This window comes from Eretmochelys imbricata, chromosome 2, assembly GCF_965152235.1.
Source record: "Eretmochelys imbricata isolate rEreImb1 chromosome 2, rEreImb1.hap1, whole genome shotgun sequence".
In the NCBI taxonomy this organism is placed as follows: domain Eukaryota; kingdom Metazoa; phylum Chordata; order Testudines; family Cheloniidae; genus Eretmochelys; species Eretmochelys imbricata.
The window spans coordinates 236,166,571-236,179,545 of record NC_135573.1 but is presented as its reverse complement, the minus strand read 5'-3'; the positions used below and the strand labels follow the sequence as shown (position 1 = coordinate 236,179,545).

At 41.2% G+C, this 12,975-nt stretch overlaps 1 protein-coding gene across 1 annotated transcript in view; it reads left to right on the top strand.

Moving 5' to 3' along the window:
* The window catches only part of MASTL (microtubule associated serine/threonine kinase like), a 43,374-nt gene that overhangs the window by 9,776 nt on the left and 20,623 nt on the right, over positions 1 to 12,975 (top strand). The window contains exons 4-9 of the mRNA XM_077809470.1: positions 754 to 842; positions 2,992 to 3,098; positions 3,443 to 3,587; positions 5,375 to 5,547; positions 6,176 to 7,429; positions 9,771 to 9,909. Of these exons, the coding sequence (XP_077665596.1) occupies positions 754 to 842; positions 2,992 to 3,098; positions 3,443 to 3,587; positions 5,375 to 5,547; positions 6,176 to 7,429; positions 9,771 to 9,909 (1,907 nt within the window). The remainder of the gene's footprint in view (positions 1 to 753; positions 843 to 2,991; positions 3,099 to 3,442; positions 3,588 to 5,374; positions 5,548 to 6,175; positions 7,430 to 9,770; positions 9,910 to 12,975) is intronic.

Sequence of the window (12,975 nt, the reverse complement as noted above, 5' to 3'; positions counted from 1 at the left end):
ATGAAATATTCTCTTCAATTTATATTACTACAGCACTTCAAGGAATATATTTTGAAATCTATAGCCAATTGCTAGTAATGCTTAATGTCAAATGCTAGTATGTACTAATAATTTGGTAGTCCTCAGTGAGACAGTTTGACATGCTCCCCAAGAAATTAAAATTATGCGACACACAAATCTTGTGGCATATATTTCAGGCTACATGATGTTCTTTGCATGTTTAATGCGAAGAAACATTTAATTTTCTAACACAGCTCTAGAATCTGAACTTAAAATTGGTTTTCTAATGGAAAATGGGCTCTAATATTGATCCTGGAGAACTATAAATGCCCCCATTGTTGGTTGAGTAACTTCTTTCTACTTTCAGAGTAGCAGCCATGTTAGTCTGTATTCGCAAAAAGAAAAGGAGTACTTGTGGCACCTTAGAGACTAACCAATTTATTTGAGCATAAGCTTTTGTGAGCTATAGCTCACTTCATCGGATGCATAAAAGTAGAAAATGCAGTGAGGATATTTTTATACACACAGACCATGAAAAAATGGGTGTTTATCACTTCGAAAGGTTTTCTCTCCCCCCACCCCACTCTCCTGCTGGTAATAGCTTATCTAAAGTGATCACTCTCCTTACAATGTGTATGATAATCAAGGTGGGCCATTTCCTTTTCTTCTTTCTACTTAATGCTTTCTCCTCCCTTCTTTCTTATGCTAAATTGTCTATACTCCGATCTTATTTCAGTACCTTTATATCTGCAGGGACCTGAAGCCAGACAACATGCTAATTTCTAATGAGGGCCATGTTAAATTGACAGACTTCGGGCTCTCCAGAGTTACTTTGAACAGAGGTGAGATGTGGATCAATGAGTCTGTGGTTCCTCAGTGGTTTCTAAATATCATGTTTTAATATTCTTGATATTTTACATTCCAGTGGCATGTAGGGGGCCCAATCAGAATCAGGGTCCCGTGAGCCAGGTACTGTACAAATATACCTAACTGATATTTCTAATCAGTAACCAGTACAGTAGAACCTCAGAGTTATGAACACCAGAGCTATGAACTTACCAGTCAACCACACACCTCATTTGGAACCAGAAATACGCAATCAGGCAACAGCAGAGATTTAAAAAAAAAAAAAAAAAGCGCAAATTCATTACAGTACTGTTAAATCTAAACTATTTTTTAAAAAGGAAAGTGGCATTTTTCTTCTGCATAGTAATCTTTCAAATCTGTATTAAGTCAATGTTCAGCTGTAAATTTTTGAAAGAACAACCATAATGTCTTGTTCAGAGTTACAAACACCTCAGGAATGGAGGTTGTTTGTAACTCAGAGGTTCTACTGTATTGCTACCACACATGACTAGTTCAGTTTCTTAACTAATGTTACTTGCTTTTATAAAAGCATTCATATTTAAGTAAATAGTAAGCTTTTGGAGGAGGGGGTATATAGTAAAAGTCATGGACAGGTCATGGGCCATGAATTTTTGTTTACTGCCCATGACCTGTCCATGATTTTTACTGAAAATACCCATAACTAACATGTAGCCTTATTCATAATGTATGCATTATAATTTATCCTGTAGTACATGATCCAGTACTATTTCTCAAACAGAATATATACAATTCTACAATCTTAGATACTGTGTAATACGCTGTGTATGCCAGACAGTTGTGTTTTTTAGAAGCTTCAAAGTAAACTGTTACACAACATGTTATATTCTGTATGCAACATAGCACAATAGTATAAACTTGCTGATGTATACAGATCACCTCTGTTGGTAGCTATTTTTACTTAATAGTTAATAGCCTCATCACCATGTTGATAGTTAATTTAACTTAATAGTCTCATTCCCTGAATTGCAGAATGTACCACTCTTTGAAAAGAGAATGTGCCATATATGGATGCTGACTAAATGATTAAAATATGTGATTTAGAGAGAAGAGCACTGACTGGACAGTCTGTTAAAATTATACATTACTGAACCATTATGGCAGCAAAATTAGTGAGACAGGATGGGTGAGGTAATGCCTTTTATTGGACTGTTGGTGAAAGAGACATGCTTTTGAGCTCCACAGAACTCTTCTTTGAGTCTGTTTTCCTTGTACAGTTACAACCCTGCAAACAAAAGTGAAATTAGTGTAAATCTACAGGAATGAAAAAATATTTAGAAACTATATATATCTATGGTTGTAGGAAAAATACGTATACTATATTTATGAAATAGTATGTGACTAATTATGGTATGTTAACTGTACAACCCTAATCTTTTAATGTATGGAAATTCCTACCTTCATTTCCAGACTGCCTTTTCTTAAATAAATAAATAATGAAAACAAAATCTTTCTATAGCCTTCCCTTTTATAGATGTGCACTTTGTAAGCTTAGTGGGAAAACCTTATTAAATATGTACTGCACATATGCCAGTGTGATTTCTTTAGCCCATCTCCCCCTGCCCTACCACAAAAACAGATCATAGTTTTGCCATATTAAAATTACTATAGCAGGTGTCTGTCACAGTGCATCTTAGTTTTATACAATAGTTAGAGAGAACTGAGTATGCCCCAGAAGGTACACTCAGCACCATCTTACCTCAAAATTGCTGGGGTCTCTAAATTATTTCATCATTTTAAACAAATCAGTGGAAAGTTCTTACAAACATTTGCCTCGGTTTTGAACCTTTGCAGTATGGTATTGAAAACCTGAAAATGAAACTGACTTCAGTGGTTTTTATGGTGAGAAATGCAAAAAATAAACAACATAGTGAAATCTAATTGGACTTTGAAAAATCTTTTGGGTTTAATAATATAAATGTGATGAATGGTATAGGTAAAGAAATAGCTTGTGTAAAATTCAGAATTAAGTGAGATGTCCTCTAATTTGGTTTACATGGCTAAGCTTTTCTTTTCACTGAATTTAAATACTGTTAATGACTGAAATTTTTCATTTATTGATTAATCCAGTAAAAAACTGACACTGCATTAACTTCTAAACTTTAGAGATAAATATGATGGATATCCTTACTACACCATCAATGGCTAAGCCTAAGCAAGATTATTCGCGCACTCCAGGACAAGTGTTGTCTCTCATCAGCTCTCTGGGTTTTGTAAGTAGTCTAGTTATTTGTTAGTTTTCTTCAAACTGCTTGCATTTAAGGTAATGAGAAGAACTTAAGTTGGAGTAATGAGGCTTTTCCGTGTCTCAACTGGCCACAGCCGGTAGCATGTTTTATGATTGGACTGTTCGTGCCTTTGACTTGAGTGTTCTAGAGGCTACTTTTGACCTTACTCCAGATAAGTGAATTGACAGATTTGGGATGTGATTTCAGCTGAGTTCCAAATATAATTTAACTTTGAGTAAATTTAAGACTACATTTTCAGCTACAGATGTTCTGTACAAACTTTAATCCATTTATTAAAACTTTTAATAAAGTTTCTGTCATTTTGATAGTACACTCCAATCGGCAGGAAAATGCAAGGACCTAGTTCAAGTCCCATGTCTACTGATGCTTTGCAATTTTCTCGAGAATTGGTTTCTCCCATGTCTGTTGGCCAAAAAGATTATACTCCTGTTTCGAATAAACTATTGAAGTCATGTAAGTACTGAAAATATGTAAGTATAACAAGTCATGTAATAAGCAATGCCATCAACTTGCAGGTTTTTAACTTGACCAACTGCTTGAATGGATCCAGTCATGGGGCTTACATCTCTTCCAAAAGACAATACCTTCAACAACATGATGCCCTCTAACACTTGTTACTCCTGGGGGAATTATGTGCCAAAAAAAATTCTGTGCATAATATTTGAAAATTCTTCAAATTTTATTGGTCAAATAATGTGGAGGCTCCAGTGTGGCAGTGGGGAGCCCAGGCCACTAGGTGCACAGAGGTGAGGGATCACACTGCAAGCTTGCCCACACCCCCGGAGACTCAGGCTCAGTGGTGAGGCTGCACCCGACCCTGACACTACAGTGCAAGGCCCAGACCTGCGCCAGAAACACCCCGGGGCCCTGTCCCTCCACGGGCGCACCAGCTGTTGTCAGGTAGACTCAGCTGGGCAGGATCCAAGTACATGGATGGGTTTCATATGGGGGGATCCAGGTGAAGGTGGTTGGGGCTCAGCGGGGGGAATCTGGGTATGGGGTTCAACGAGGGGGTCTGAGTGCAGTTGGTTGGGGCTCAGTGGTGTGGGGGGCTCATCGGGGTGGTCCAGGTGTATAGGGGTGGGGCTCATTGGGGTGAGGGGTTGAGTGCAGGGAGCTTCAGTGGGAGGTGGTCTGGGTGCAGGGGTAGAGGTCTGGATGCAGGGGGGAGGGACTCGGCAGGGGTCTGGATGCAGGAGGGGTAGGGCTGGGTGCAGGGTGGAGGCTTAGCGGGGTTGTGGTTTGTGTGGGGGAGGGTGAGGATTGTTAGGAGGTCCGGATGCACAGGGAATGGGCAGATGGGATAACAGCTCCCTGTACAGGGAGCCCTCAACCCTTGGCTGAGGAGTGATAGGAGCAGGAAGCGAGGGGAGGGGATGTGGAGCCTGGGGAAGTTTCTGGGGGTGGGTCTGACCTGCCCACGGCCGCTCTGTGCTCCCGCTGGGACTAGCAGCTGGGGCATCCCCAGCAGCAGGGGAGGTTCATGAGTGGGGGTTGTTTGAGGGCGGAGGGATCTGGATGCATGGGGGAGGAGTCTGACCCATGCACCTCCTCCCCCCACCATCACACACAGTGATATACCTCTCTGTTGGCTGCTCTGGGTGCCCAAAACTGTGCACCCGCACTGCTGTTGAGGAGGCGCATGACCGCTCTTACAGCTTCCTTTTGTTTCCCCATCAGAAAGTAAATTTTCTGCGGAGAAGCAAAGAAATCTGCAGCAGACGTGAATTCTGCATGTGCACAGTGGCACAGAATTCCCCCAGGAATAACTAGTCTGGGTTGTTTGTTCAGTGCTGACTCCAACTGAAGTGTTTTTCCTACTGGATCACTAATGCCAGGTTTTGAATCTGAATGTACAAGCCAGTACATATGACAGTACACAAATGACATATTTAAATCAAGAAACAAACACTAATCCAGAAATGTTACATCACATTTGCAGTGCAACTAAGTTAGTGTTGCTTTGGGTGCCTTAAAATTTGAATAGTCTTTGGTGTCTTGATATTCCAAAACAGAAATGCAAAAGATGGTCACTGCAAAGCTAGTGTTGGTAAATCATACCTTTTCAAAAATGAAGAAACTTATTGTACAGGAGAGGTGCTGAGAACAATTCCTACATCACTTGAAATTATGGATGATTATCTTCAGAGTAGTGCTCAGATTTGGTATGAAGCTGGTTAATGTACACTACATATTTCAGTCAAAATTTGAACTATTATTCATTATTTTTCCTTTCAAAGGTCTTGATGTTGCTGCCTTAAATCCTGGGATGCCAGTGAGGAGTTTAACTCCAACTCTCCTTCAATCTAGGAAGAGATTTGGTACCTCCAGTGCCAGTAGCCACTCACGTACGCACATGTCCAGTATGGAATCAGAATGCTGTAGTAGCCCCAGGTGGGAGAAAGATGTACAGGTCAGGACTACTTTATTTCTCCAAGATAACTCGTATAACAAATGTAAGGGTTCCCATACACTGACCATACAGCTTTTCAAAGCACTTTCCCCCTGCCCCCTCCTTTTCTCCCTCCCCCCAATTACTCCAAAGGCTTAGGTAGAATGGGTTAGATACACTTTGAGTAGCTCTGCCCGTGTTCTCTTTTTCAGCCAAATGCTCATCCTGAGCAGCACAATGGGAAAGGAAATTAGACTCCACCTCCCTACTGCCCTGCAGCAATGGGAATGGAAGAAAGCCTGCTGATAGGAGACCTTATCCTGATCCTGACTCAGCTTTGTAATCAATGAGGCTAACAGTTCTGGGGGCATAGATGGCCAGCATAGTGGGCAAGCTTCATTTCTAAACAAAATCAGACTGTCACAATGGCTGATTCCTGTTTGATTTTTTCAGTTACTTGTTTTTTAGAATACGTTTGTAGTGACTCTTTGTAATCCAATGTCGTAATAAATGTTTCATGTTAAATTGCAGTTTTCCATTAAGGTGGAAATAAAGTATTTTCAACCCAGGTCATGAAAGGGCATATTTCTGTAATGCTGTAATTTTATAATTCCTAGTATTTAAAAAAAATTAATGTGCTTATTTCCAGGAAACTGAAGATATACTGTGTTCTGGAACAGGCAAAGGAAGTAATAATGCATCAGAAAAGCTTTCTAATACACAATTACTGAATGCAAAAGACATTACAGCCTTAAAGAAGAAGGAACTTGAGTTTGCCATCTCTCCCATTGGTAGCAATGACTCTGGCTGCAGGCATGATGCAAAAATTGAGCATTTTGATGGAGGGGACACTCCTGTGACTGCATCAGATGTGAAAGATCTAGTCAGAAAATGTCTTTCTGAAAATAAGGCTTGGGAAGAAAAACTTGTTGTGGAAAGAACTGGTGTGGCTAATGAGACAGGAAAATCTTCCAATCGCCAGCAGTCATGCACATGGCTGGTTGACCCTTCCAAATGCATCAAAGAGGAGGACATTCTTGAAAAGCCAGGTGTAAAAAGAAGCTTTGAACTAGTTGACACCAGTCCTTTTCAAGAACTTAACTATGTCAAAAAAAGCAATGCAGAATATAAACGCGGCTGTCAAATCTCAGAATTTCAGGCAAACCAAAGCACAGGTTTAACAACGGAAATCCAGTGTTTAATGCTTTCTGGTGGTGGAGGTCTACAGGAGACCCATAAAAATGAAGAAAAAGCTAAGGACTCCATCTATAGGAAGCAAACATCAGAAAAGTCAGCCACTCCAATAATAGCTAAGAATCTTATGCATGAGCTAAATGCAGATTGTGAAAAAGACAGTAAAAAGGAATATATTAACTCTAGTTTCTTATGCATTGATGATGAAAAACCTCTTGGAATCTTGAGTGCAGACTCTGATTTATCCTTCCCTGAAATTTCTGTTACAGAGAGTCATTTAGAAAAGCAGCTTTCAGACCTGGATAAGAGCATTAAAGAACTTTCCTTTGAGGAGTCAAAAACTGAGGACATGTCAGTAATGTCGTCCTGTTGTAAAGATGCCTCACCAAGAGGTGAGGAAGAGAATATTGTCCAGGACAGCAAGCCTTTGTGCCATGAACAGGATAACGTCCTGAAATGTTTGGTTGAAACTCATACTGACATAATCTCTTCTCCGTCAGAGGAGATGATGAAAACATTGAACCTCCTTAAAAAAAATGTTGTAGCTTTTCGAAGTTATAACAGTCCAATTAATGTGTCCAATGCATCTGAGCCATCAAGAATTAGCCTGGCTTCTTTAGATGTGATGGATCTCTCTCCTGCTTGTAGTGGCTCTTACCCCATGGCTATTACCCCAGCACAAAAGGGAAGATCTTATAGGGTTTATCAGGTATGTGTCCAAGTGTTGTAGTGGTAACTAGTATGTACATGTGTTCATTGATTAAATTATTTGATATTATAGTATGAAAGAATCGAACAAAGGCAAGCAGAGAGAGCTTTTCAAAAGGTCAGACTTCGAGTGGATGCACATGCATTGCCAAAATTATTGCCTTTCAGCAAGAGTGTAGCGACACTCACTCATCACCCACAATTTGGCCTCTGAAAAATGCTGTCTCAGTCTGCCCTTCTGCAAGGGAAGATCCTTCGCTCAGAACTAGGCAAGGACAATTAAAAAGGGATGTACTCCTTTACTTTTGTCTCACTACACACTCCTGGAGCAGTGAGACATTTCCTTTGGGCCACTTATTGTGGGAGTCTTTAGGTTTTCTGTTGGCCTGTGTTTCTTTCTTGACTCTTCTTTTCCTAGTGCAGTATGAATGCTGCTGAGTGTTTGGCAGTTGCTGTTCTGCTTCATGTTTTGTCTCCCTGTGTTGTTGATGCTGTGATGCATTCTGTCCGTTTTGATTTAAGAGCATGTCACTATGACTGATGCAAAGAAAAACTTCTGTATGCAGGGTGTGAAGTTTTCATTTTGACTGCAGTAATCCTAATTATATTCACAATTATATAAATACATAAGTTTACTGTTGTTGAAATATGTATAGCCCTGCTGTCTGGACTTTAGAGAAATCACTGTTATATTAAGTAGCCCATAGGAGGAAGGAACGGTAAGACTGTGTTTCAGTCCCCAGTGGCTGCTATTGTATTATTATTGGGTGTTATGAAAGCTTAATCTAGTAATAGTAACTGTAACTGTTGGTAGGAAGGGGGAGCTGATCTAGGAGAGAGGGAATGGTTTATATGTTCTCAGTGTTAAGCAGTATGTGCTGAATGTCCCTGGCAGACTAAAGGAGAATATTCAATGTATTAACTTTTAAAAACCCACTTTTTCTTTCCTTGAATATCTGACCTTTTTTTGGATTGCTAGCTCCTGCTTTACTGTGAAATCACATCAACCATGAAACTTAGCTGTAGCATGGAGTTCAGCCTGCACAGAGTTAGGGCAGCAACTGCTTTATCTTCTATACAAGGTGGTCTTACAGATTTTTTTTTTAAATAATTTTAGACTATACATTTAGGTATAGAATTTTTATGTAGTAAAACTGAATCCTGTAAAGTCAACCTAGTATTAAAATGGGACCTATGTGCCTTTCTGTGGGCAGGTTCTGTTGCTAATATGACAGTAAACATAGTGTACATTGGACTATTGCATCAAAGATAAAGTTAGGGATCAAGTGAGGTCTACATATCTGGGACTTACGGGAATCTCTATTCTGAAAAGTGATTATGTAACATACACTGTGTTTATTCAGTAGCATCTGCTTGTTTTAGTGGAAAAAAGTAAGATTTTACTCTATCAATCGTTAAGTGCCAGAATAACTACGGAGAACATATTGAATTATCTTCAAGCTCATGTCAACGGTTGTTAATGAAGTACTGTTTTAAAGCAATTAGTTGAAATCCAGTTGTCTTCAAATAATGCACTGTGCAGCTGCACTGGAAGTAAGACTCACATAGGTTTAACACTGGGCAGAATTTCACCTGCAGAATCTTTATTACTGAAGATTAATATATAGCTCAGAGAACCCAGCTTGACTTCCAGATCCCAGGCTGTCAACAGGGCAGACAACTTAAAAACAACAAAAGCCATATTACAAGTAAACAGAGTAAATCTGGGATGTAATAGCCATGGAATCCCATGATGCCAAATTCCAGTTTTTAGATGAGCGTTACAATTTAAGATATATTGAGTACATATGCATATATATCCACTTTAGCCTGGTTATTGAACACACATTGCTAAAAGCTGAGGCTATCTGGACAATCCCCAGTATAAATTACTTTTGAGATTTATAGTGGGAGGAGTAATTTTAATGGCTGTAAGAAGACTGATATTCTTTGATTTATTTAAGGAAAATTGCTTTCTATGACTCCATGACACTAGAGCAGTTGTTCAGTTAGAATTCTCATTTATAGTGAAGGAATGGGACTCACTCATTCTTATGCTTTGGGATAGTTGAAATTCATTCAGCAAAAAAAGATGCAAAACCTGTTGCAGTTCTGACTGCAATTTGTTGTGTGAAGACTGGGCAATAAGCACACTTTTTGGAACTTGGAAATAAAATACTACTAATGTATAAGTTGTAAGACGTATCTTTGATTCATATGAATTATTTAAATCTTAAATTAATTGCAGTCCTAGCCAGTATTTTTACTGGGAGGGGAAGTAGACTATTGGCTCTTTGTATAACATTTGTATATGAAATCTTTTCTCTGTTCTTTGGCATAAGACGCCTAATCAGGGAAATGCTGACACACCATATAGGACTCCAAAGAGTGTAAGAAGAGGGGCTGCCCCAGTGGAAGGTGAACGCATTTTAGGAACCCCAGACTACCTGGCACCTGAGTTGCTATTAGCAAAGCCTCATGGTAAGAAATATTTTTATAAATGCAAGAATGTGACTAATGTTTAAAACACATTTTTTAGACACTTGGGGCTGGATTTGTAAAGGTATTAAGGTGCCTAAAGATGCAGATAGGTGTTTAGGCGGATCTTCAAAAATGCGTAACTTCCATTGATTTCAAAGGGAGTTAGGTGCCAGGAGCTCTTGAAAATGTACCTAGGTGTGCACCTATATGCATCTTTACATGCATAAATACCTTTGAAAACCTGGCCCTTGCTCCTTAATTTTGGATTAGGCATTTGGATATTTTCAAAATCTAGTCCAGAATTAGAGGGATGTTGAAAAGTGGCTATTACAATCATATTTTCTCATAAAATAAGTTTCATTCCATTTATATCAGAGAGCCAACTTGTGGATTTAATGAAAATCATAAAAATACACATTGATTCAGTGCAGTATTTCCATTGAATATTCAGGCGGGCTGATTGCGTCACCATCTTTATTTTGAGTGGAAAAATGGTAACAGATTTGAAGACTTCTTAAAGGAAACAAAATATCACTTACTAATCTGGACTAATTGGGGTCTGATCCAAGTCAATGGAAAGAGTGCCTCAGACAAATTGCAAATTAATCTTGCAAATTAGCAAGGAAGCAAACAAGCACAATTAAAAACAAAAAAACAAGACTCGTGCATCACAAAATGTGTTGAATTCATTTGATGATTGTACTTTTATTTGCTATTGAATTGTATACTAGTAGATTTTCTGTAGTATATTTTGTAAAATTAATGAATTAGTGATTTCAGACCTCATATGGAACTCTGCTATTAAATCTGTATTGAGAAATAGGGAGACCATTAATTTGTGAATCACCAGTTCATACATAAATGATAGTGAAGTTCTTCTACACAACTAAACTACATTGTTTCAGTACAATTAAAATACTAGTTATTCTTTTAACATTATAACTTAAATAGCTAAACAAATATTTCCTAAATAAGAATATGATGTAATACTTTGCACTTCTACTTTCACACAGTCTTCCATCTCCGGATCTCAGAACACCTTACAAACATTAAATCTCAACATCCTTATTATGCGGCATAATCTACACATTTAATGAAGGGGAAACTGAGATTCTTCTTTGAGTGCTTGCTCATGTCTATTCCATGATAGGTGTGCGTGCGTGCCACGTGCACAATTGCTGGAAATTTTTACTTTAGGGGTATCTGTAGGACCAGCTGTAGTGCCCCTGGAGCTGCATGTGTATGCACCAGTATAAGGGATGCCGCCAGCTCCACACCCTCTTGAGTTCCTTCTTGCCGCCCATGATGGCTGCTTGGAATGATCCCTCATGCTCTTGCAATGCTTTCCCAGTGGTTTGGACTTTGTAGTCTATTGTATAGTAGTATATAGTTATTGGTCAGTATTAGTGTATATAGTGTGAATAGTGGTCCCTGTCGTTGAGGGACTGTTGTCCCAAGGGCTGGGCATGCCCCGGTCCCCAGGCTTCAAGTTATGTACGTCCTGCAGCAAGCCCATGCCAGTCAGTGACCTGCACTCTCACTGTCTAAGTGCCACGGGGAAACTTGTGTTAAAGAGAAGTGCCAGATTTGCAGAGGCTTCAGACCACGCACTCATGGAGGCAGCCCTCAGACCAGCCTTGGAGCCAAGTCACTCTGAATCAGTGCTGAGCCCTTTGGTTTCCATGTGAAGTGCTGCACCAGCACCATGCTCTTCCCGGCACCGTTCTCCACCCCTGGTTCGAAGGAAGAAGTATAAGAAACACCAAGCCAAGAGAGGGTGCTCTGCAGTGCTGAAGAGGGACAAGTGGGAGTGGCTGACACAGTGAGACCCATGCCGGTCTGCTCATCCTCCCCAGAGACATAATTGGCTCTGGCAACTCCACCTAGAGCACCATGTCCAGTCTGGGTCCCACTTCTGACTTCAGGGAGCAGTCAGGGAACCTTGAGCCTACAGGCCCCTTCGACTCTTGTGGCTTTCCAGACAGCAAAGGATATGATGTCCCTCCCAATCCCACCCACCCCTCAAAGCCCCCTGCCAGCCAGGGCTACTGGGGATATAAGGGATCAAGAGTCGGTGCGCTCCATTGGAGCACTGACCATCATGGAACTATCCAGAGGAAAACATTTCATGATCCTGCTGCAACGGTCTCCAACCCGTCGTCTGTCACTGGTTCCCCAGCACCGCCTGGAGGCGGAAGCGGGTATGACGCTGCCATTGTCTCTGAGAGAATAATCCTCTTCAGAGTCTGAGGGGGAATCCTTCACCCTGCCGAAGAAGTACCAGTACGCAACCTACGCATCAGACTTCGGTACGGCCCCGCAGCTGGTGCTTGACCACCAGGCCACTGGCCAATGCAGTGGCAGTATTGGAACCCGTGGGAGTTTCCCTGGTACCGGGGCCCCCTTCCCATCATTCATACTCCGTGGTGTCCAAGAGGCGAGCCACTGTTTCGTCCCGCCTGGCACTGGACCCTGACTCCACTACCAACCCAGTACAGTAACTCCTCACTTAAAGTCGTTCCGGTTAACGTTGTTTCGTTGTTACGTTGCTGATTAGGGAACATGCTCGTTTAAAGTTGTGCAGTTCTCCCTTATACCATTGTTTGGCAGCCGCCCGCTTTGTCCACTGCTTGCAGGAAGAGCAGCCCATTGCAGCTAGCTGGTGGGGGCTTGGAACCAGGGTGGACCAGCAGCCCCCCCATCAGCTCCCTGCTCCCCTAAGTTCCCTGTGCAGCAGCTGCCCAGCAGGCTACCAATTGCCGGCAGTTCAGCTGTCCCTCCCCCCTCTGCCATGTGCTGCTCCTGCCCTCTACCTTGGAGCTGCTCCCGGGAGCCTCTTGCTTGCTGTGCAGGGGAGGGAGGAAGAGGGGGACTAATGTCAGGGTGTCCCCCTCCCCCCTATTCTTACCCCCCACTTACCCCTTCTCCATACAGAACAGGGGGGAGACACAACAGGGTTCAGGATAGAGAGAGCTGGCCGCAGCTGATGTCTCAACTTCCTAATCTTTTTAAAGGCAATGTACTTAGAGTGTGGTGTCAGCATACTTAAAGGGGCAATGCGCATCT